Raw genomic sequence first — 18010 nt, forward strand, 5'->3', positions numbered from 1 at the left:
GGTGTATGTTATTTTTTAGTTATTTCAAAGGTAGTGCATGATTGTTTAAAATACAAAAAAATTGAAAATGCTTAAAGTAGAAAGTGAAAGTATCCCAGGTCCACAGGCAATATAGTTAGAGTCTGTGTGGTCCTTATAAACTTATAATACATATATACATAACACAAATATAATTCTCTCTATGTATCTTTATGTAGATATTTGTATAACAAATATAAATTGGATTACATCGTGCATGCTTTCTGTAATTTAAAAATTTAACATATCACAGGCATTTTCCCATGGTGATACATAACAGATATGCTGATATCTCTTTAATAGCTGTATAGTATTTATTCAACCAATCTTTAATCCCTAACTAGTGGGAATTTAGGTTGTTTACTTCTATTGTTATCATCATACAATGAACATCTTTGTATGTATATCTGAAATGCTTATTTTAAGTAAATAATTAAATTCTAAAACCCGGCATTTGCTGGTCAAAGGGTATTCACATTCTAAACTAATCTGTATTACTAGATTTCTCTCAAGAAAAAGTTTACAGAAATTTTACTTCTAACATATGAGAATTTCTATTTCTTCACTATAACAGGCCTCTTCTAATTAATATAATCAACATTAATTTTAAAAATTATCTGACTTTTCTTTCATAATTTAGCTTAGTCCTACATAACTAGTTAAGTTTTTGAGGTCTTGATCCTAAAGTAAATATATACTCTCTACAAAAATCTTAACTTGCATTTCTTTTGTATGACCAATAAAATAAGAAACTAAATCAAAGACAACCATGTATATTACAAGAGATAATTCCTTTATTAGAGTTAATATTGGAATTGCTACTTTGTGTAACTTAAGTTTTCCATGAGCTTTTAACTCCTTGGTCTTTTTACTGAGACTCTTTGATATACCTCAGCTTATTTATTTATTTTTAGAAAGAATTTATTGGTCTGGAAGAGTGAATTAAATTTTCACAGAGCCATAAAAGTTGAAGCTAAATTGCAATTAAATCTGAAGTTAACTTAATTGCATTGGTGGGTAGTTCAAAATGTGTTTTAATTATAATACTCCCGTCTTTTAAAAAATCTCTTTTAAATGAACAGGAAGCTCTGATGAGGAAGAAAGTACCTCAGAATCTGAACTTTGGAAGGGCCCCCTACCAGAAACCGATGAAAAATCACAGTAAGTTCTTCCATAAATAAGTAATACATACCCTTTTTATCAGTTAAGGAAGCTATGACCACAGCGGTTCTTGACAACAGTTAATGGAAAAACTTATCATCATGAAAATCTGTTTAATGCCAAGGACCCTAGTAAGATCAGAGATTATTCCGAGCCATTGTTGTTTATGTTGGTGAGTAAATCTTTCCTCACCTCTAATAGATGACTAAGTTTTTGCTTAGATTCCTTCAGAGAATGGTTGTTCTCTAGCTCCAGAGCCGTCCATGCATGATGCTCTGATTATCATGACTCTGTACAGGGAAGGGAGCTACTCAAAGACATATACAGGTGTAAAAGTTTACTTGCCAGCACCCCTTTACCCACATAGACAGATAACTCATTGCCTGCGTTTTTCTCTGCTCTGGATAGAAGAGCTGTCTGGATATGAGCTGGGATAGTGCCAGTTTTTGTCATATGCTGGGGTGTTCACCATTTGAACTTTATCTGTCAAAAGAGGATAAAATAGTACCTATTGTATAGAGTTTATTATTAAAGTTTAGTGAAATAAGAAATGGAAGGCACATGGTACAATACCTACAAATATGGTAGCTACTCAATAAAGTGTAGTCTCATTTTGTTTGTAACCAAGCATATGTGGTTCATAATAGGAAGAGACCTGTTGAATTAGTCATAATTCAGTGATTTAAGTTGATTATAAAATATCTTGCTGATTATGCTAATTGTGTGTTCTCAGGTTTGTTGTAAAGAGGTTTTTTTAACAAGATTATTTTTTTCTGTAGCCTTTGACCTTTTTGTTTTATTTATCTTTTTTTTAGCCAAAGAATTTTTACATGTGTGGTCATTATACATCACATTATTAAAAAGTTACTGGTATAAATAAGATATGGCTATCTTAGGTATATTATTGACTAAACTTTCAACCACATGGTTTCCCCTTGAATGGCTTTACAGCTGCAGATGATGGAATATGTCTTAGAGTCAACTTACCTTTTTAGCAATAAAGATATATAAGTAAATCTTAAGAAGGCTTTTGTAATCCCAAACTCTGTGACTCTTTAAAAACTTGACATTGATCAAAAGTGCTAAACATCTGAGTTCACACAGAGATTCAGCTAATTTTACTTAAGTTCTTACTATTTTTAGAATTCTGCATTTTTCCATCATGCGAGGGGAAAGGGACAGTAGCACGGGGAATACCAAGTCGCAGATCATTTTTAAATCAACTTTATCTGATTTTGTAAATTTTTTTTTCAATTTTGACATAGTTGTGATGGCTTGATGCAGTTACAGGTATTTAAAACCAAAATGGTAGAGTACCATTGTGAATCTCCAGTTTAAAGAGCATTTTCTAAAAACTGATACACTGAGTTTGACTATTCAGCTTGATTTTCCCCATTCCCAGAAGGAGGAAAAGCAACTTTGCATACATTTAATCCTTACAGAAACTCTATTAGGAAATGTAATGTTTTCCATTTTACAGAAAAGGAAACAGCCCAGAGAATTTAACTAACTTGCTCACCTTCTGAGAGGTGACAGAGCTGGGACCTAAACACCATTGGACTTGAAAACATGCCATTTCCGCAGCACCACTCTGGCTCCTAGCGTTAATTCTTATTAGTACTTTATAATTTTCACAGTATTTTTAACACAGTAACATACCATTTAACATCTCCTTTCAGAGTTCTGTTTTTGTTTTAGACATAATCTGCTGGTACATTTACTGTTTTACTCTTCTTCTAGTAAGGAAACTTGAAGCCTAAGCATATTTTCCAAATTGGCTAGGAGTAACACTTGTATGTTTTCTTTAAAAAGTTTCTTTTTTGCTCATTTCTTGATCAGACTATAATTTAAAATGAGAATGAAAAGAGAAGTTATGAAGTGAACCAAAAAAATAAAGAAATAACATTTTACGAAGTACTTCAAAGTAAAATCTTAGGTAGTAAATACATTTAGGGATAGGTACCAACATATAAAACATTTTCATTTCAATCTATCTGGGTATAGTTGTGGTTATCTAGAAGCTAATAATTATTTAATAGATGAATCATGAAATATATTGATAGGTAGAAAAATCATCAAATATTGAATTTAAATATTTCTGTTGATCTCATGTGTCACATAGTAATGTTTTTTATCTAATTGCTTATTTTAATCAATGTGTATACTTTTTTTAAATAGGGAAGAAGAATTTGATGAATATTTTCAAGATTTGTTTCTGTGAGATGGAAGAGAGAATCCTACATTCCTTAATATAAAAATACACTTTGAAATGATTCCAAAAACTTTTATCTGCAAGTTGCAGTTTGAGTGATTTGTCTCTAGAAATAAAAATTCAGCTACTCTCAAGATGTCAAATGCTTTGGAAGTTCATTAGTTGTGTTGGGGAAACTTTCCCCATCCCTCTGTTTCCTCTGTAGCTCCCAGAGGATGGAGCTAGTACACTGCATAGAGATTCCATTGTTCCTCGATTTTGTAGGGAACAAAAAGTTTCTTTTTCACTTATTCATATTTATATTCCCTTGCCTCAATTAGTTAAAATTATTAGGGTTATTGGATAATGGTGGAAAGAAGACAATACTCACTTGGTTGTATGTATTGAGTTTTTTTCTCCCCCAAAATAATTTTATTTACAGGTTCTCCTCATTTATAAACCTGTGTGATGAGACTAGAAATACCCATATTTACTAAGCACCTACCTTAATACCAGGTACTTCTCTAGGTGGCTGGATAGAGCTACGAACAAAACAGACTAAAACAGACAAAAAACTTTCATCTCATGGACCTTACCTTATTTTTTATGTTTTAGTTGTAATTATTTATTTATTTATAGTTTATTGAGTATGCTGTTAAAGTCGTCCTGATTCTTCTCCCTTTGCCACCCCTTCACCCAGCACTCCCCTGCTTCCTCAGACAGTTCCCCCACTATTGTTCATGTCCATGGGTCATGAGTATAAGTTTGGCTGCTCCATTTCCTATAGTGTACTTTACATCCCCATGGCTATTTGGTAACTACCCATTTGTACTTCTTAATCCCCACACCTCCTCACACATTTCCCCACATTCCCCTCCCGTCTGGCAACCATCAAAATGCTCTCTGTATCCATGATTCTGTCTCTGTTCTTGTTTGTTCAGTTTGTTTTTTAGATTTAATTGTTGGTAGATTTGTATTTTTTGCTGTTTTGATTTCATGGTTTTGATCTTTTTCTTAAATCCCTTTAACATTTCATATAATAATGGTTTGGTGGTGATAAACTTCTTTAGTTTTTTTCTTGTCTGGGAAGTTTTTTATCTGCCCTTCTGTTCTAAATGATATCTTTTCTGGGTAGAGCAATCTTGGCTGTAGGTCCCTGCTTTTCATGACTTTGAATATTTCTTTCCAATCCCTTCTTGCCTGCAAAGTTTGTTTTGAGAAATCAGCTGACAGTCTTATGAACTCCCCTGTGGGTAACTAACTTATTTTCTTTTGCTGCTTCTAAGATTCTTTATCTTTAACCTTTGGCATTTCAATTATCTTGGAGTGGGTCACTTTGCAACCATCTTGTTTAGGACTCTCTGTATTTCCTGGACTTGCATGTCTATTTCCTTCACCAAATTAGGAAAGTTTTCTTTCATTATATTTCAAAGAAGTTTCCAATTTCTTGCTCTTTCTCTTCTTCTGGTACCCCTATGAGGAAAATGTTGGACCTCTTGAAGTTGTTTTACAGGCTGCTTATACTGTCCTCATTTTTTTTTTTTCTTGTTGTTCTGATTGGTTGTTTTTTTCCTTCCTTATGGTCAGTATCATTGGTTTGATTTTCAGCTTCATCCACTCCACCGTTGTTTTCCTGTAAATTGTTTTTTATTTCCGTTAGTGTATCCTTTGTTTCTGACTGGATCTTTTTTATGCTGTCGAGGTCCGTACTAAATTTCTTGAGCATCCTTATAACCAGAGTTCTGAACTCTGCATCAGATAGATTGCTTATGTTGATTTCATTTAGCTCTTTCTCTGGAGTTTTGATCTGTTCTTTCATTTGGGCCATGTTTCTTTGCCTCCTCATTTGGCATCCTCCCTGTGTTTGTTTCTGTGTATTAAGTAGAGCTGCTTTAACTCTGTGTCTCGGTAGTGTGGCCTAATGTAGTAGGTGACCTGTAGGGTCTAGTGGCAGAGCCTCCTGTATTACCCAAGCTGGGTACTCAAGGTGCACCTTTGTATGGGCTGAGTACTCCCTTCTCTTGTAGTTCAGCCTTGATTGCTGTTGGCAGATCTATGGGAGGGATTTACCCAGGTTAGTCAGCTGCAAGGATTGGCTGTGACCACTGACCACCAGTCTCCACTCTCCAGCTGGAGGATCAGCTGCACAGGGACAGGGTGGTGGTGCTCTGAATATGGTCTGGAACTGTCCACTGGGTGTGCTAGCCCTGGGATTTCCCAAGTCGTGCAGGCCAAGTTCAGCCCCCCATCCTGTGTTTTGCCCAGGGACACCTTACCTAAACTATAAAGCAATCTGAGATGGTTGCTACTTTTGTTGGACTTGGAGACTCCCAGGCAAAGCCAAGCTGTGAATCAAAGCTGGCTGCTACTAATGCTGGGCCTGGAGCTCACTGAGGCCAGCTATTGCTTATTTGAGAAGACTTAGGAGGTTATGAAGCAAGAGCCAAGACCAGCCATTTATGTGGGGGGAAAAAAAAAAAAAGCTTGGGTAAGCCTGTAAGATGGGTGGGCACAGTCTCTGGAGATTTCCAAGGGGGGGTCAAACAGTGTTAGACAGGTTGATGGAGTTCTAGGTATGGCACCAGCTTGCCAGCTCTGTGGGGGGAGTATTTAGAAAAGGGACGATGGTCTCTGTTTGCCTTGTTGCCAGACACTTCAGTTCCTCCCTGTATGCCGCTGGTGCCCTTTAGGCTGCTACCCTGGTGCTGGAGCTCAGAGGGAGTGAGTCTGAGTAGGTGAGTCAGTGTGATGGGTCTTTAAGAGGAACTGCTTGGGGCTCCAGAATTTTCTTCAACCGATTGAATCCTCGCTGGTTTTTGCAGCCAGAAGTTGTGGGTACTTACCTTCTTGGCACTGGAGCCCTGAGCTGGAGGGACTTGTGTGGGGCTGGGACTCCTCAGCAGGAGATATCCCTCCTGAATTTTTGTCCACCATAAGTAAATATGGGACCTGCCTGTTCTGCGTGCAGTGTATGCAGAAGGTGCTATGATGAATTCAGTGTGTCAAAACTGGTTTGTAAAGTTTCAAGCTGAAGGTTTCTTACAGGACAATGCTTAATGGTTGGGTAGACCAGTTGAAGTTGATAGCGATCAAATGTAGACATTGAGAACGATCAACATATCACACATGAGATAGCCAACGTACTCAAAATATCCACGTCAATAAAGTTATTGGTGAAAATGAAAAATATGTCTTTTATTTTATAGAAAAAACTACACAGACTTTTTGGCCAACCCAATAATATCTCCTGTATAATAAAACATTAGAGGTTCATAGGTCAACAGTTCGATTCATTATAACTTAGCTATCTCTTGATTTAAAAAAAATTTATGGTATAATTATTATTTGGTCTGTTTTGTAATTTGGCCTACAGTTATAGGTAAGAAAAGGAAGAAATCTTAATTTTTTCTGATGTCCAGACATGCACCATATAGTAAAATTATTTGATTATCTTCAGTGCCTCTTGAAAAGTTAGTACATAGAATCAATATATAGTTCTAGCAGTCATTTTTATAAGTAACCTCTCTTGAAGTCCTTCCCAATGGCTTTTGATAGTATAGTTTTCATATAATCAAACCACATGCTTCTAATAATGTATAATATTTATTAGCTGGTGTAACTTGCGTTAGAATTTTCTAGGTAATGTCTTATAATTGACAATTCTTTCAATAGTAATAGTTCTGATCATAAAATATTTTTAATTACACATGAAATAAATGATTTCAGACTTGCATAGAAGGATGGGCACAGGACAAGTCATAGTTTATAAGCTGCCTTGGTGTGGTCTTTACCATTCCATTAGCAAGGGTAAAAAGTAGAGGAAAAGAGCAGACTAGGGTTCAGATGTAATAACATTTGACGTCCTCCTCCTTTGTTATATAATATCTATATAAATTATACATTCTATACTATATTCACTCTTAAGGCATATTGATGAGATATTTTTAATTCAGGGAGGGATTTGAGTATATAAATCACAATTATTAATGCAATGAGCTGAATTGTGTTCCCCCTCAAAGTGATGCTGAAATAGAAACACCCAGTACCTCAGTTTGACTGTATTTGGAGATAGTGTAAAGAGATTATTAAAGTAATATGAAGTCTGTGAGTGGCCCCTAATCCGATATGACTGTCCTTAGAAGAGATTAGGACACAGACACACACGAGGGAAGACCATGTAAAGACACAGGGAGAGGCTGGCCATCTACAAACCAAGGAGAGAAGCCTCACAAGAAACCAAACCCTGCCAACATCTTGATCTTGATCCTCTGGCCTCCAGAATGGTAAGAAAATAAATCTCGGTTTAAGCCACCAAGTCTGCGGTATTCTGTCATGGTAGCCCTAGCAAATGAATGCAATTAATAAGAACTTTAAAAAATTGGGGACTAGTGTCAGGATTATATATTTTTAATTTGAAACAAACTGGCACCCCAAAATACATTTATTTTCATCTTATTTTACACTTCTGTTGAATTTTTTTTACCCTCAGGGTTTTCAGGCTAGCAGGGTATTTTCTTTTAATAATTACAACAGTAACTTTTCTGAAGCACCTCTTTCTATGTTCATGGTTTGCTGAATGAAATTCACTGAAGTTCCTTTGAATGTTTTCTGTTTTTCTTCTAAAGTAGAAACAATATTTGAAATTTAGACCAGTTGGAGCAGATTACAACATTAGACAAGTTTTGGACTTTTTGTCATCAGCACCACCTCCTGTATCTTCTGCAGCTAGTAAAAAGGAGAAAAGCAGTATCATTGGGAATTTATGGATGTACAGTGTTTTTATTCTAACACTCTATTAAATATTAGCATCAACTTTATAGCCTAATTAGTAGTTTTAACTTATAGCAAATACTAAGGGCTTGACCATTAAAAAATTTGAAGTCATGTTCAGAATTGGTGCATTTAAAAATAGAATCTAATAAATGATTAGCTAATTATGACATCTGTTTCTCAGAGAACCACTGAACTACACAATCTGGGAATCTGAGTTGTTGCTTTGTGCCAAGTACAAAGCTTGTTGCCTGGAGATACAAAATAATGTTCCTAGTTCACAGATTTCTCAATGTAATTGGAAAAAATTCAGAAGTAATTTTTTATGCACATAAAGTATAGAAGATCCATGTCCAGTATACTGAATACTAAAAGGAAATGTCAGGAGCCACTTAAAGGACCTGATACCCTATTCATCATAAAGTTGAGGGACAGATTAAATTTAGTTATACTAAGAAACATCTTGTTCTCATTTGCTCAGTAAAATTACCAGTTTTGTTTATCTTTTTGAAGTGAAAATTAGATCTTCCTGCTTTCCTGTTTAAGTCCTTTAATGAATTCCCATTGCTCTGTGGAGGATAGATCCTTAGCAAGGCCTTCAAGGCAACACACAATCTGGCAGAGCTGCCTGCATTACCAGATGAGTACCAGCTTCCTCTGGTGCTTTGCCTGCGTTGCTTTCTAGCTTCCAGCCCCTTAAGGTCACTTCAAGGCCTCTGTACATATTCTCTTCTTTACCTCCCACCCAACCCCTCCTCCTTTCTTGCTTAGCCAAAGCCTAATGTGTTGAGAGTTTAGCGCTAGCATCCTTCTGGAAAGGCTTCCCTGATGCCCCAGGTTCACACTTCATGCTTCCTCTGATAATCAATTGCTCATTTACTGTTTTAATATCTAGCTCCCTCACCAGAGGATAAACTGAGATAAGGGCCTCATCTTTCCCCAGGGCCTGTGTAACAGAGGGCCTTGTACAGAACAGATACCCAGTAAGTACATAAGTGAAGGGTTATCAAGGAGTGAGGAACTCCTTATTCTGTTGAAGGACTTCCTTAACCTCCTAAGCAAAATACTTTCTCCCTCTATGAAGGCTTTCAAATACCACTAGACACAAAAGAACCATCTAAAAGGAATGTTATATCTTGTTTTGCAAGCTCTTTCCACATAGAGATGATTTCTTTGTTCAAAATAATTCAATAAGAAATTTTTAAAGATTTATTTATTTTTAGAGAGGAAGAGAAACATCAATGTGTGGTTGCCTCTCACACACCCACAACTGGGGACCTGGCCTGTAACCCAGACATATGCCCTGACTGGGAATCAAATCAGCGGCCCCTTGGTTCACAGGCCAGCACTCAATCCACTGAGCCATACCAGCCAGGAACCATAAGAATTTCTTAACAAAACTTTTTGAGTGCTGAGCTATCAACACAAAATAAGTCATCACATTAGCATTCACTTTAAAGGTGACATTTTTTTAAACATGTGATGAGCTAATAGTTGACCCTGAACACCTCGACAGGCTTTCTGACAATGTTAAACCTAACGAAGTGATGTGAGAACTTTCATCAGGAAAAACAGCACTCCATGGAGACATTGGAGCCATAGGCAAAGTCTTGGCATACCTGTCAAGTCACCTCATTCAACTGTCCAGCTTTATTTGACATGTAGGGCTTCGAGATCTGTAAAACCTCACTATATAGCAAAGAATACTAAGCTCAGAGAGGTTCAAGTTACTCAAAGTCTCACAGTGAATGCATAACGTTGGAACAAAAATTGTTTTCTCACATGACCCTGATCCCACTGATTCTGTGGTTTTCACCATCATAAGCTATGTGTGCTACTTCTACAAATTCACTATTGTGCTGAGGTACCTCAGGAACCACCTTCTAGAGTGGATGAAGAAGCCTAGTCCCAACCCCTCCTTCTACTACTGGACTGGGCAATTCCATCTGGAATTATGCAGAAGGTCTTGTTTTTAAGGGTTAGTGAAAAACAGTAAGCAACTTCTTAAAATTATCAGACTGTGTTCAGTAAAGCAAGTTTAATGTTTGTATTTACTTTTATGCTTTTGTCATGTGAGAGTAAGCTCAGCTTGACTTCTGGCTGCTTACAAAAAGGAAAAACAGATTCTATCTAACCTTTTTCAATTGTGTTTCCCTCTTCCTGCTTTTCTGCCTGCTCTTCAGTTACCTTCACCTTTGTATCATATTCATCGGCTAGGGATTTCCACTCCATCCTGTTATTCTGAAGGCCATTCAGCATAGGTGTGACTTCTTTGTGAAACCGTGAAAACTCCTACAGAGAATGAGGTCAAAAACTACTTAAATTGTATGATTGATATTCAGCACATTTCATATGCAGAGGAGCTGTTGAGAACTTGTTGCCATGCTGAGAGCTGCTAGATTGGACTTAATTCAGGGCCTTGGAAACTGAACTGGACAGGTACTATCTTTCCTGTCTGCCTAAAGCAGTTTGTTCAATTTGCTTTCCCCTGAGTTCTTTCTCCTTTTATTCCACTCCTGAATGAGAGATTAGGATAATACCTCAAACTACTTTGGAGAAATAAGTTTGAAAGAAAAATTCTCATCCACATGATTATGTATTTCACTCAAAAAAATCATTTTGTTTACTTACCTTGTATACAAAAGTACAAACAAAATCAATAAATCCAACTTGAAGCTTAGGTAGTTCATCTTTTTTGTTTCTGTCCATCATAGGCTAGGAAAAAAAATAAATCCTTTAAAGATAGTTTTCTAAGGTTCAGCAAACGAAATAAACTGATTTGTACTGATTAATTTTTAATAAGCAGTGTGTGTTTATGTCAGGGTCTTTACAATAGGCTGTTGCTGCAGCACCGTTCTCTCCAGATCTCCTTGTTCCCAAAATTCACTTGCTACAAGAAGTGCTACCTGCAAATGAGAAAGATTCGGTTCATGAAAGCAACTTATTAATGGAGAATTTGCATTGTATTAGTATACATGACATTTAAAGATAGGGTTTATAGTTAATGTTTGTGGTATTGCCATACGATACGCTCTGTAATTTTAAAAAGATGTCATTTACAGGTTATATTGAAATGGGAAAGGGAATTTCTCTTCCTACCTGTTCCAGATTCATTCTGGGAGGCCAGCTTTCTGTTTGATATTGCCACCATCTCTCAACAATAAAAAGGGGAGATGGGAAGGTGTTTATCTCTAAAGCCTCCCAAGTCCTCCTTTTTCCCTGCCCATCTATCAGTATCTAGCATACGTCTGCATGTACAGAAGCACTCACATGTATGCACTCAAGAATAGAACACAGCTTTACTTGATCACAGTGTATAGATATTTGAGGGTTGGTGTATATAGTTTTTAAAAACTCAATATCAAGTTTATTGAACACCGACTAGCTGTCTCACACTGGCATGAGCCAAGCTTGCTGAGAGGAGTAAGATGTGACATTTTTCTTTAAGATGCTCACAGTATAGTGAAGACAGTCATGTTAACAGTGTGGTTATTGCTATAAAAGTAATAATATGAAGCACTACGGATCAGGGAGACAAAAGTAAAGTTCAATAAAGGAGGGAGGTTGCACATTGAAAAGAGAGATTGCAGGAACAAAACCACCCTGGAAAGCACTAGTGATTCATTCTTTTCCTGATTTATTGTCTCTGTTAAAGAGAAAACAACACCACCCCTGAATAATTACACAGAACTCTTTACAGCCTGTCCAGTGGTAAGGAATTCTTTCAAGAAAGCATTTTCTTTCCAATATCCCTTCTATTTGTTTTGCTTTGGGGCCTGATCGAAAAGACCTATTGTTTTTCTGACATTTGTGAGCTCTTGACAGCTATTTGTCTTTCTTCATTAGCAGAAACCTAACAGGGAACATTTTATTTTTGTCTTAACTTCTCAAGTTCCTTTTTACTTCTTTCTAAACTATAAACTGATTGTTTGAAAGAACAAGTCCAGGGTAATGAAAGATCATTGCTTACAAAATATATAGTCATATAAGTGATAGCTATAATAAAACTCTGAGGCTACCAGATATCCTCATGTTCACTCTTTCATGGGACTTAGTCAGTGCCTGAGCCTGTGACAGAAAAGGAAACATAAGTTTTTTCACCTGACTTTGCACCTCCCAGGGTTTGGTTATAGCTGACAGGTCACATGCGGTCATCATCATTGCCCTTTGGAAAAAAACAAAAATTGTTAATATAGAAAGAAATTCAAAATAGGTTATTTTTGTCAAAAGAGGAATAGATGACTACTCACATGATAATCTCTTTTTTGGTTGGATCACTGGTTACGTATTTGATGGCCTCTTCTTCAGTTTCCATTTTTTCACAAGCATCAACAATTTTTTGAAACATGGTTCTCTTCCTATGAAATGATATAGCTGTGCTTTTTTAATATATAATATATAAAACCAGATATCAAAAGGTGTCTTTAACATGTGCTTCTCAGATCTTCTGAATACATCTAATAACTTATGGATATGGACCCCAAGTTAAGAAGTTACATTTTATAATATATCTGTGCTTAAAAGTATATCATATTTGCATGACTGTATCTGGGACAAGCTTTATCCACACTGTATTATTCAGTTAAATTATCTTACTGTGAAAGCTCTGTTGGGCCAACTTTTGTGAATACAGTATGGTGTAAAATTGAAGATATGCAAATAACCCTATAGCAATCTCATTTCTAGGGAGAGTTTAGAGGAAACTTTCATATATGTTTATATGTATATATATATATATGTATGCGTGTGTGTGTGTATATATATATATATATATATATATGCAAGGACATGCAATGTAGTATTGTGGGCAATTCTGAAAAAATTCAAAATAATCTAAATGTCCATGATAGAATGACTAAATTAATTATAGTATATACATACAGCTGAGTATACAGTGAAAACAAATGAACCAGATCTCCATTTACCACCAAGGTAAATCTTTATTTTTATTTTTTATTTTTAATCCTGACCCAAAGACATGTTTATTGATTTTCAAGAGAGAGAAACATCAACATGAGAGAGAAACATCAATCAGTTGCCTCCTGAACACCCCCTCACCACCACCACCAAGGATCAAGTCTGCAATCTAGGTATGTGCTTTGACGGGATCAAACCCACAGCCTTTCAGTGTATGGGACAACACTCCAATCAACTGAGCCACCCAGCTAGGGCACCAAGGTAAATCCTTAAAGGAAAATGTTGCATGAGAAAAGCAGGTTGGGACTTCTAGTCAAGATGGAGGCTTAGGTAAACATGCCTCACCTCCCTGCACAGGTACAGCAAAAATAATAACTATATTACAAAACAGATATCACCTAGAGTTGTCAGAAAATCAAGCTGTATGGAAGTCTGACACTCCATGATTTAAAGAAGCCACATTCATCCAGATGGACAGGAGGGGCAGAGATGCAGAGATACGGAGCTGTGTAGAGCAGTGTGGGAAGGTGGAGGGGTACAGAGAAGCATGGAGATGAGGAGTGGCACGGAGAGGCACAGAGACACAGAATGGGCTCTCCCACATCCACGTGTGGTGTGTAAAAGTCAGGATACCTTGGGAGTGAGGGATACAGCCCCAGACCAGGTCACTCAGCCAAGGGTTCCAGAGCTAGGAAGATAAGTTCCCATAACTTCTGGCTATAAAAACCAGTGAGGGTTGGGGTGGCAGAATAAACTGCAGGATTCTCAAGAGATTCCCCTTAAAGGGCTCACAACCGAATTAGGACTCACACAGACCCACCCACTCTGGAATTCAGCACCACAGCAACAGCTGGTAGGGTACCAGTGGCTTATGGGGAGAAACTGAAGTGACTGGCAACACAGCAAGTGCCAGGAGACAGCTTCCTCCCCCAGGCAAAACTCCAGAGGTCAAGCAATGGCATCGTCCCCTCTCTGAGTCCTTCCCCACACAGAGCCACAGAGTGGTGACACAGGTTTCCCCACCCTGGCGATTACCTAAGGCTCTGCCCATACAACTTACAGGTACCTTTTCTACATAGGCCATGCTACCAAGACAGGGAGTCAAAGCAGCTCTACCTAATACACAGAAACAAACACCTCCTAATACACAGAAACAAACACCTAATACACAGAAACAAACACAGGGAGGCTGCCAAAATGAGGAGACAAAGAAATATGGCCCAAACGAAAGAACAGAACAAAATTCTAGAAAAAGAACTAAACAAAATGGAGATAAGCAACCTCCCAGAAGAAGAGTTCAAAACATTGGTTATCAGGATGCTCAAGGAACACATTGGGTACTTCAATAGCATAAAAAACACCCTGGCAGAAATGAAGATTACAGTAAGTGAAATAAAGAAAAATCTACAGGGAACCAACAGTGGAAGGGATGAAGCCAAGAATCAAATCAACAATATGGAACATAAGGAAGAAAAAAGCATTCAATCAGAACAGCAAGAAGAAAAAAGAATTGAAAAATGAGGATAGGCTAGGAACCTCTGGGATATCTTCAAACGTACCAAAATTCAAATCATAGGGGTACCAGAAGGAGAAGAGGAAGAGCAAGAAATTGAAAAAAATGATAAAAGAAACCTTTCCTAATTTGGTGAAGGAAATAGACATACAATAGTCTAGGAGGCGCAGACAGTTCCAAACAAGTTGGACCCAAAGAAGACAACACCAAGACACATCATAATTAAAATGCCAAAGGTTAAAGATAAAGCGAGAATCTTTTTGTAAAGATTTTATTTATTTATTTTTAGACAGAGGGGAAGAGAGGGAGAAAGAGAGGGAGAGAAATATCAATGTGTGGTTGCCTATTGTGCACTCCTCATTGGGGAACTGGCCCACAACCCAGGCCTGTGCCCCAACTAGGAATTGAGCTGGTGACCCTTTGGTTTGCAGCCTGGCACTCAATCCACTGAGCCACACCAGGCAGGGCAAATGAAAATAAAAGCAGTAAGAGAAAAGCAGAAAGTTACCTACAAAGAAGTTCCCATAAGATTCTGAACCATTTTCTCAAAAGAAACTTTACAGGTAAGAAGGGATTAGCAAGAAGTATTCAAAGTGATGAAAAGCAAGATTCATAGATTCTTGAACCTAGATTACGCTATCCAGAAAAACTATCATTTAGAATTCAAGGGCAAATAAAAGGTAAAACTAAAGGAGTTCATCATCACCAAGCCATTACTATGTGAAATGCTAAAGGGAATTATATAAGTAAAAGAAGATCAAAACTATGAGCATTAAAATGGCAATAAATTCACAACTGTCAACAGTTGAATCTAAAAAACTAAGCAAACAAGCAAAACAGGAACAGAATCAAAGGGAGCTAATTTAGAGGGTTACCAGCTGGGAGGGGGAGGGGGAGAATAGGAGAAAAGGGTCAGGGATTAAGAAGTACAAATTGGTAGGTATAAAATAGAGGTATGTTAGGAACAGTATAGGAAATGGAGTAACCAAAGAACTTATTTGTGTGACCAATGGACATGAACTAAGGGGGGATTACTGGAGGGAATGGGGGTACTGGGTCGGGGGGGGCATTGGGGGAAATTGAGACAACTAAAAGCATAATCAATAAAATATATTTAAAAAATCAAATAAGCAACTTGCAGAAAGGTATGTACAGTATGGTACCATTTATGGAAAACTTTAAAGCACTTCAGAATCACATATAAAAACACAGATGGAAAGGATGGATGGTAATGTCTGTGAGGGTGAAGAGAAGGGCCTTTCCTGGTGGGTTGAGGTGGGGTGGGATGCCTCACTTCCATCACTTACTTCCTCCTTAAAAAAGAAGAGATCTAAGACAGGTGTGGCAAATCTTAGCACTTGTTGAATCTGACTTATGGATATTTGGATATCAATTATATCATTCTAAGTATCTGTCTTCATGTATGATCTATTTAATAATTAAAGTTTTAATTAAGAAGGGTCAGAGAGGCACAATTTGGTACTGCCCATCCACATCATAAATGTTTGGATCCTATAATTTTTCACATTGTTCTAATCCATTTTCAACAAGCAAATTTATTCACTGACAAGAAGCATCTGGTCCTGGTAATTATTATCATAAATAAGCTAGCACTCTGCTGTGTATAACTCAGCATACTGAGAGTTTGGCTAGTGTGCATCAGTATCACTATGATTGTTCATCTCTCTGACGCTGACAGGATCAAATGTCAGACTACAGACCATGGTGGATTCACCAGAGCAAAAAGTCACCTCATAAGGTTCGTGGTATCATTCTTCTGCCACGGTATTCAGAACCAACCTTGCTGAATATTCTTCAACTCAAACTGCTCCAGATAAACTACTTCCAGATGTCTAGTAAGTTTACTACCAGGCATCTTGAAGGTATTCTATTAATAATCCAAAAGGAAAATGAATAAATGTGTGTGTGAATAAGTCCCTTTCAAGTTCAGTGTCATGGATCATTTATGGAAGGCAGAACCACACAGATATAAGGAAGTTATGCACTTACTTGAAGTATAAAGCCAGGTCAGTTGCTATTATTGCAACTTCAAACAAATGAATAACTGTTTCAAACTGGCGTTTGTTTAGGTTCTGGAAGATGTTTAAACTCTGTAAGAAGAAAATTCATAATAAAAATTGTTAGTTTGTCTTGTATTCAACAAACAAACTGAAGTATACCTAACAAAAATAAAAATTATTCTATTACAAAGAGAAGAAAACTAGGTCTTCCACTGTTTAGCTTTCAATTTTTGTATCTTGCATTAAGTAGACCTCTCTACTTTGAATAAGATAACTTATCTATAAAAATAGATATTATTAGCAAATGTTCATATAATTTATGAGTTTATTCAAAAGTGTTTTCTTTCAGGACCACTTAAAAATAATAATAGATTAAAATTTGCTTGTGTTAATTGGAGAGTTTTAATAAAGAATATCTGATAGATGTTTGATTGTTAGACACGTTGAATTATCCACCAGGTAGCTTCAGAGGGATCACAGAAACTGTTGCACAACTTTCAGAAGCTGAAAATTACACTAGTATTCATGTGTATGTAGGAAAAATCATGAAATCCCTCCAAGATGTTCTTAAAAATGGTTTTTTTTGCAATTATATTTTACAAAGATTTAACTAGACCTTTCTTCAAAGAGCTTCCAACTAATAATCTCTTCACATAATGGATGGGCTTTAATTTTTTGTGTTCTAGAAAACAAAAGTATAAAGTTGGGAGTGGTTTTTAAAGGTTCTGATATTCCTAATAGACTGTTTTGGACATACAGGCCAAAGGACAGATGTATAGTGGTTTTACCAAATGGAGTTTCCTGTTCTGAAATCCAAGAAAAGAAAATCCACTGGAAATAAAGGAGGAAACAGTCTACCGACCTATGCAGCGCCACAGGCAGCATGGCACAGACAAGTACACTGGGCTAATAACAAATCAACATAGTGCTTACCAGGTACTGTTCTAAATGTGTTGTGGATACTCTTACTCTCACAACAAAGGATTGCACAGAGAGGTTAAGTAACTCATTCAGGTTAAACAGCAAGTACTCGGCAGAGCTGGAATCTAAACTGGAGTAGTGTGGCACTACCCTGCCTCTCAGCAAGAAGCCCAGGTTCAGTTCCCAGATTCACCACTTGGTAGTTGCATAATCCTGGCCACGTCACTTAACATCTGTGAGTATTTGCTTTCTCAAACGGGATAATAACAGCTGCCCTGCCTAACTGCCTAGCACTTAGTCTATGATCAATGAACATTTGTGGAATGTTGACTCAAGTGAGATAACTGAGAATGCATTTTAAAACCATAAATTGCTACAAAGGCTGTATCATTATTCTTGTTATATAAAGTGTTGAAGCCAGCTTCAGGTTAAAATAGAATTGCAAGTCCAAGACCAACTCTGGCTCTCTGTCCTTCCGGGAGATTGAAACATTAGAAA

The 18010-nt window shown here is 37.0% G+C and overlaps 2 protein-coding genes across 21 annotated transcripts in view; one reads left to right on the plus strand and one right to left on the minus strand.

Annotated features, from left to right (window-relative positions):
• Positions 1 to 3525, plus strand: part of LOC119057767 (protein FRA10AC1) — a 34570-nt gene extending 31045 nt beyond the window's left edge. For all 6 annotated transcript variants that reach the window (XM_037156667.2, XM_037156664.2, XM_037156665.2 and 3 more), the window contains 2 exons: positions 1101 to 1179; positions 3358 to 3525. In XM_037156667.2, the coding sequence (XP_037012562.2) occupies positions 1101 to 1179; positions 3358 to 3400 (122 nt within the window). In that variant the 3' untranslated portion in view covers positions 3401 to 3525. The remainder of the gene's footprint in view (positions 1 to 1100; positions 1180 to 3357) is intronic.
• A 4236-nt stretch (positions 3526 to 7761) lies between these two features.
• The window catches only part of PDE6C (phosphodiesterase 6C), a 48909-nt gene continuing 38660 nt past the window's right edge, over positions 7762 to 18010 (minus strand). For 9 of the 15 annotated variants that reach the window (XM_037156700.2, XM_053663856.1, XM_037156702.2 and 6 more), the window contains 7 exons: positions 16581 to 16681; positions 12391 to 12498; positions 12242 to 12305; positions 10972 to 11046; positions 10772 to 10855; positions 10276 to 10432; positions 7762 to 8095 (listed from right to left, as the gene is read on the minus strand). In XM_037156700.2, the coding sequence (XP_037012595.2) occupies positions 8034 to 8095; positions 10276 to 10432; positions 10772 to 10855; positions 10972 to 11046; positions 12242 to 12305; positions 12391 to 12498; positions 16581 to 16681 (651 nt within the window). In that variant the 3' untranslated portion in view covers positions 7762 to 8033. The remainder of the gene's footprint in view (positions 8096 to 10275; positions 10433 to 10771; positions 10856 to 10971; positions 11047 to 12241; positions 12306 to 12390; positions 12499 to 16580; positions 16682 to 18010) is intronic. The other 6 variants (XM_053663852.1, XM_053663850.1, XM_053663851.1 and 3 more) reach the window with 6 other exon arrangements.

The sequence above is a fragment of the Artibeus jamaicensis genome, unplaced genomic scaffold, assembly GCF_021234435.1.
Source record: "Artibeus jamaicensis isolate MK-2021 breed Jamaican fruit bat unplaced genomic scaffold, CSHL_Jam_final contig_332, whole genome shotgun sequence".
NCBI lineage: Eukaryota > Metazoa > Chordata > Mammalia > Chiroptera > Phyllostomidae > Artibeus > Artibeus jamaicensis.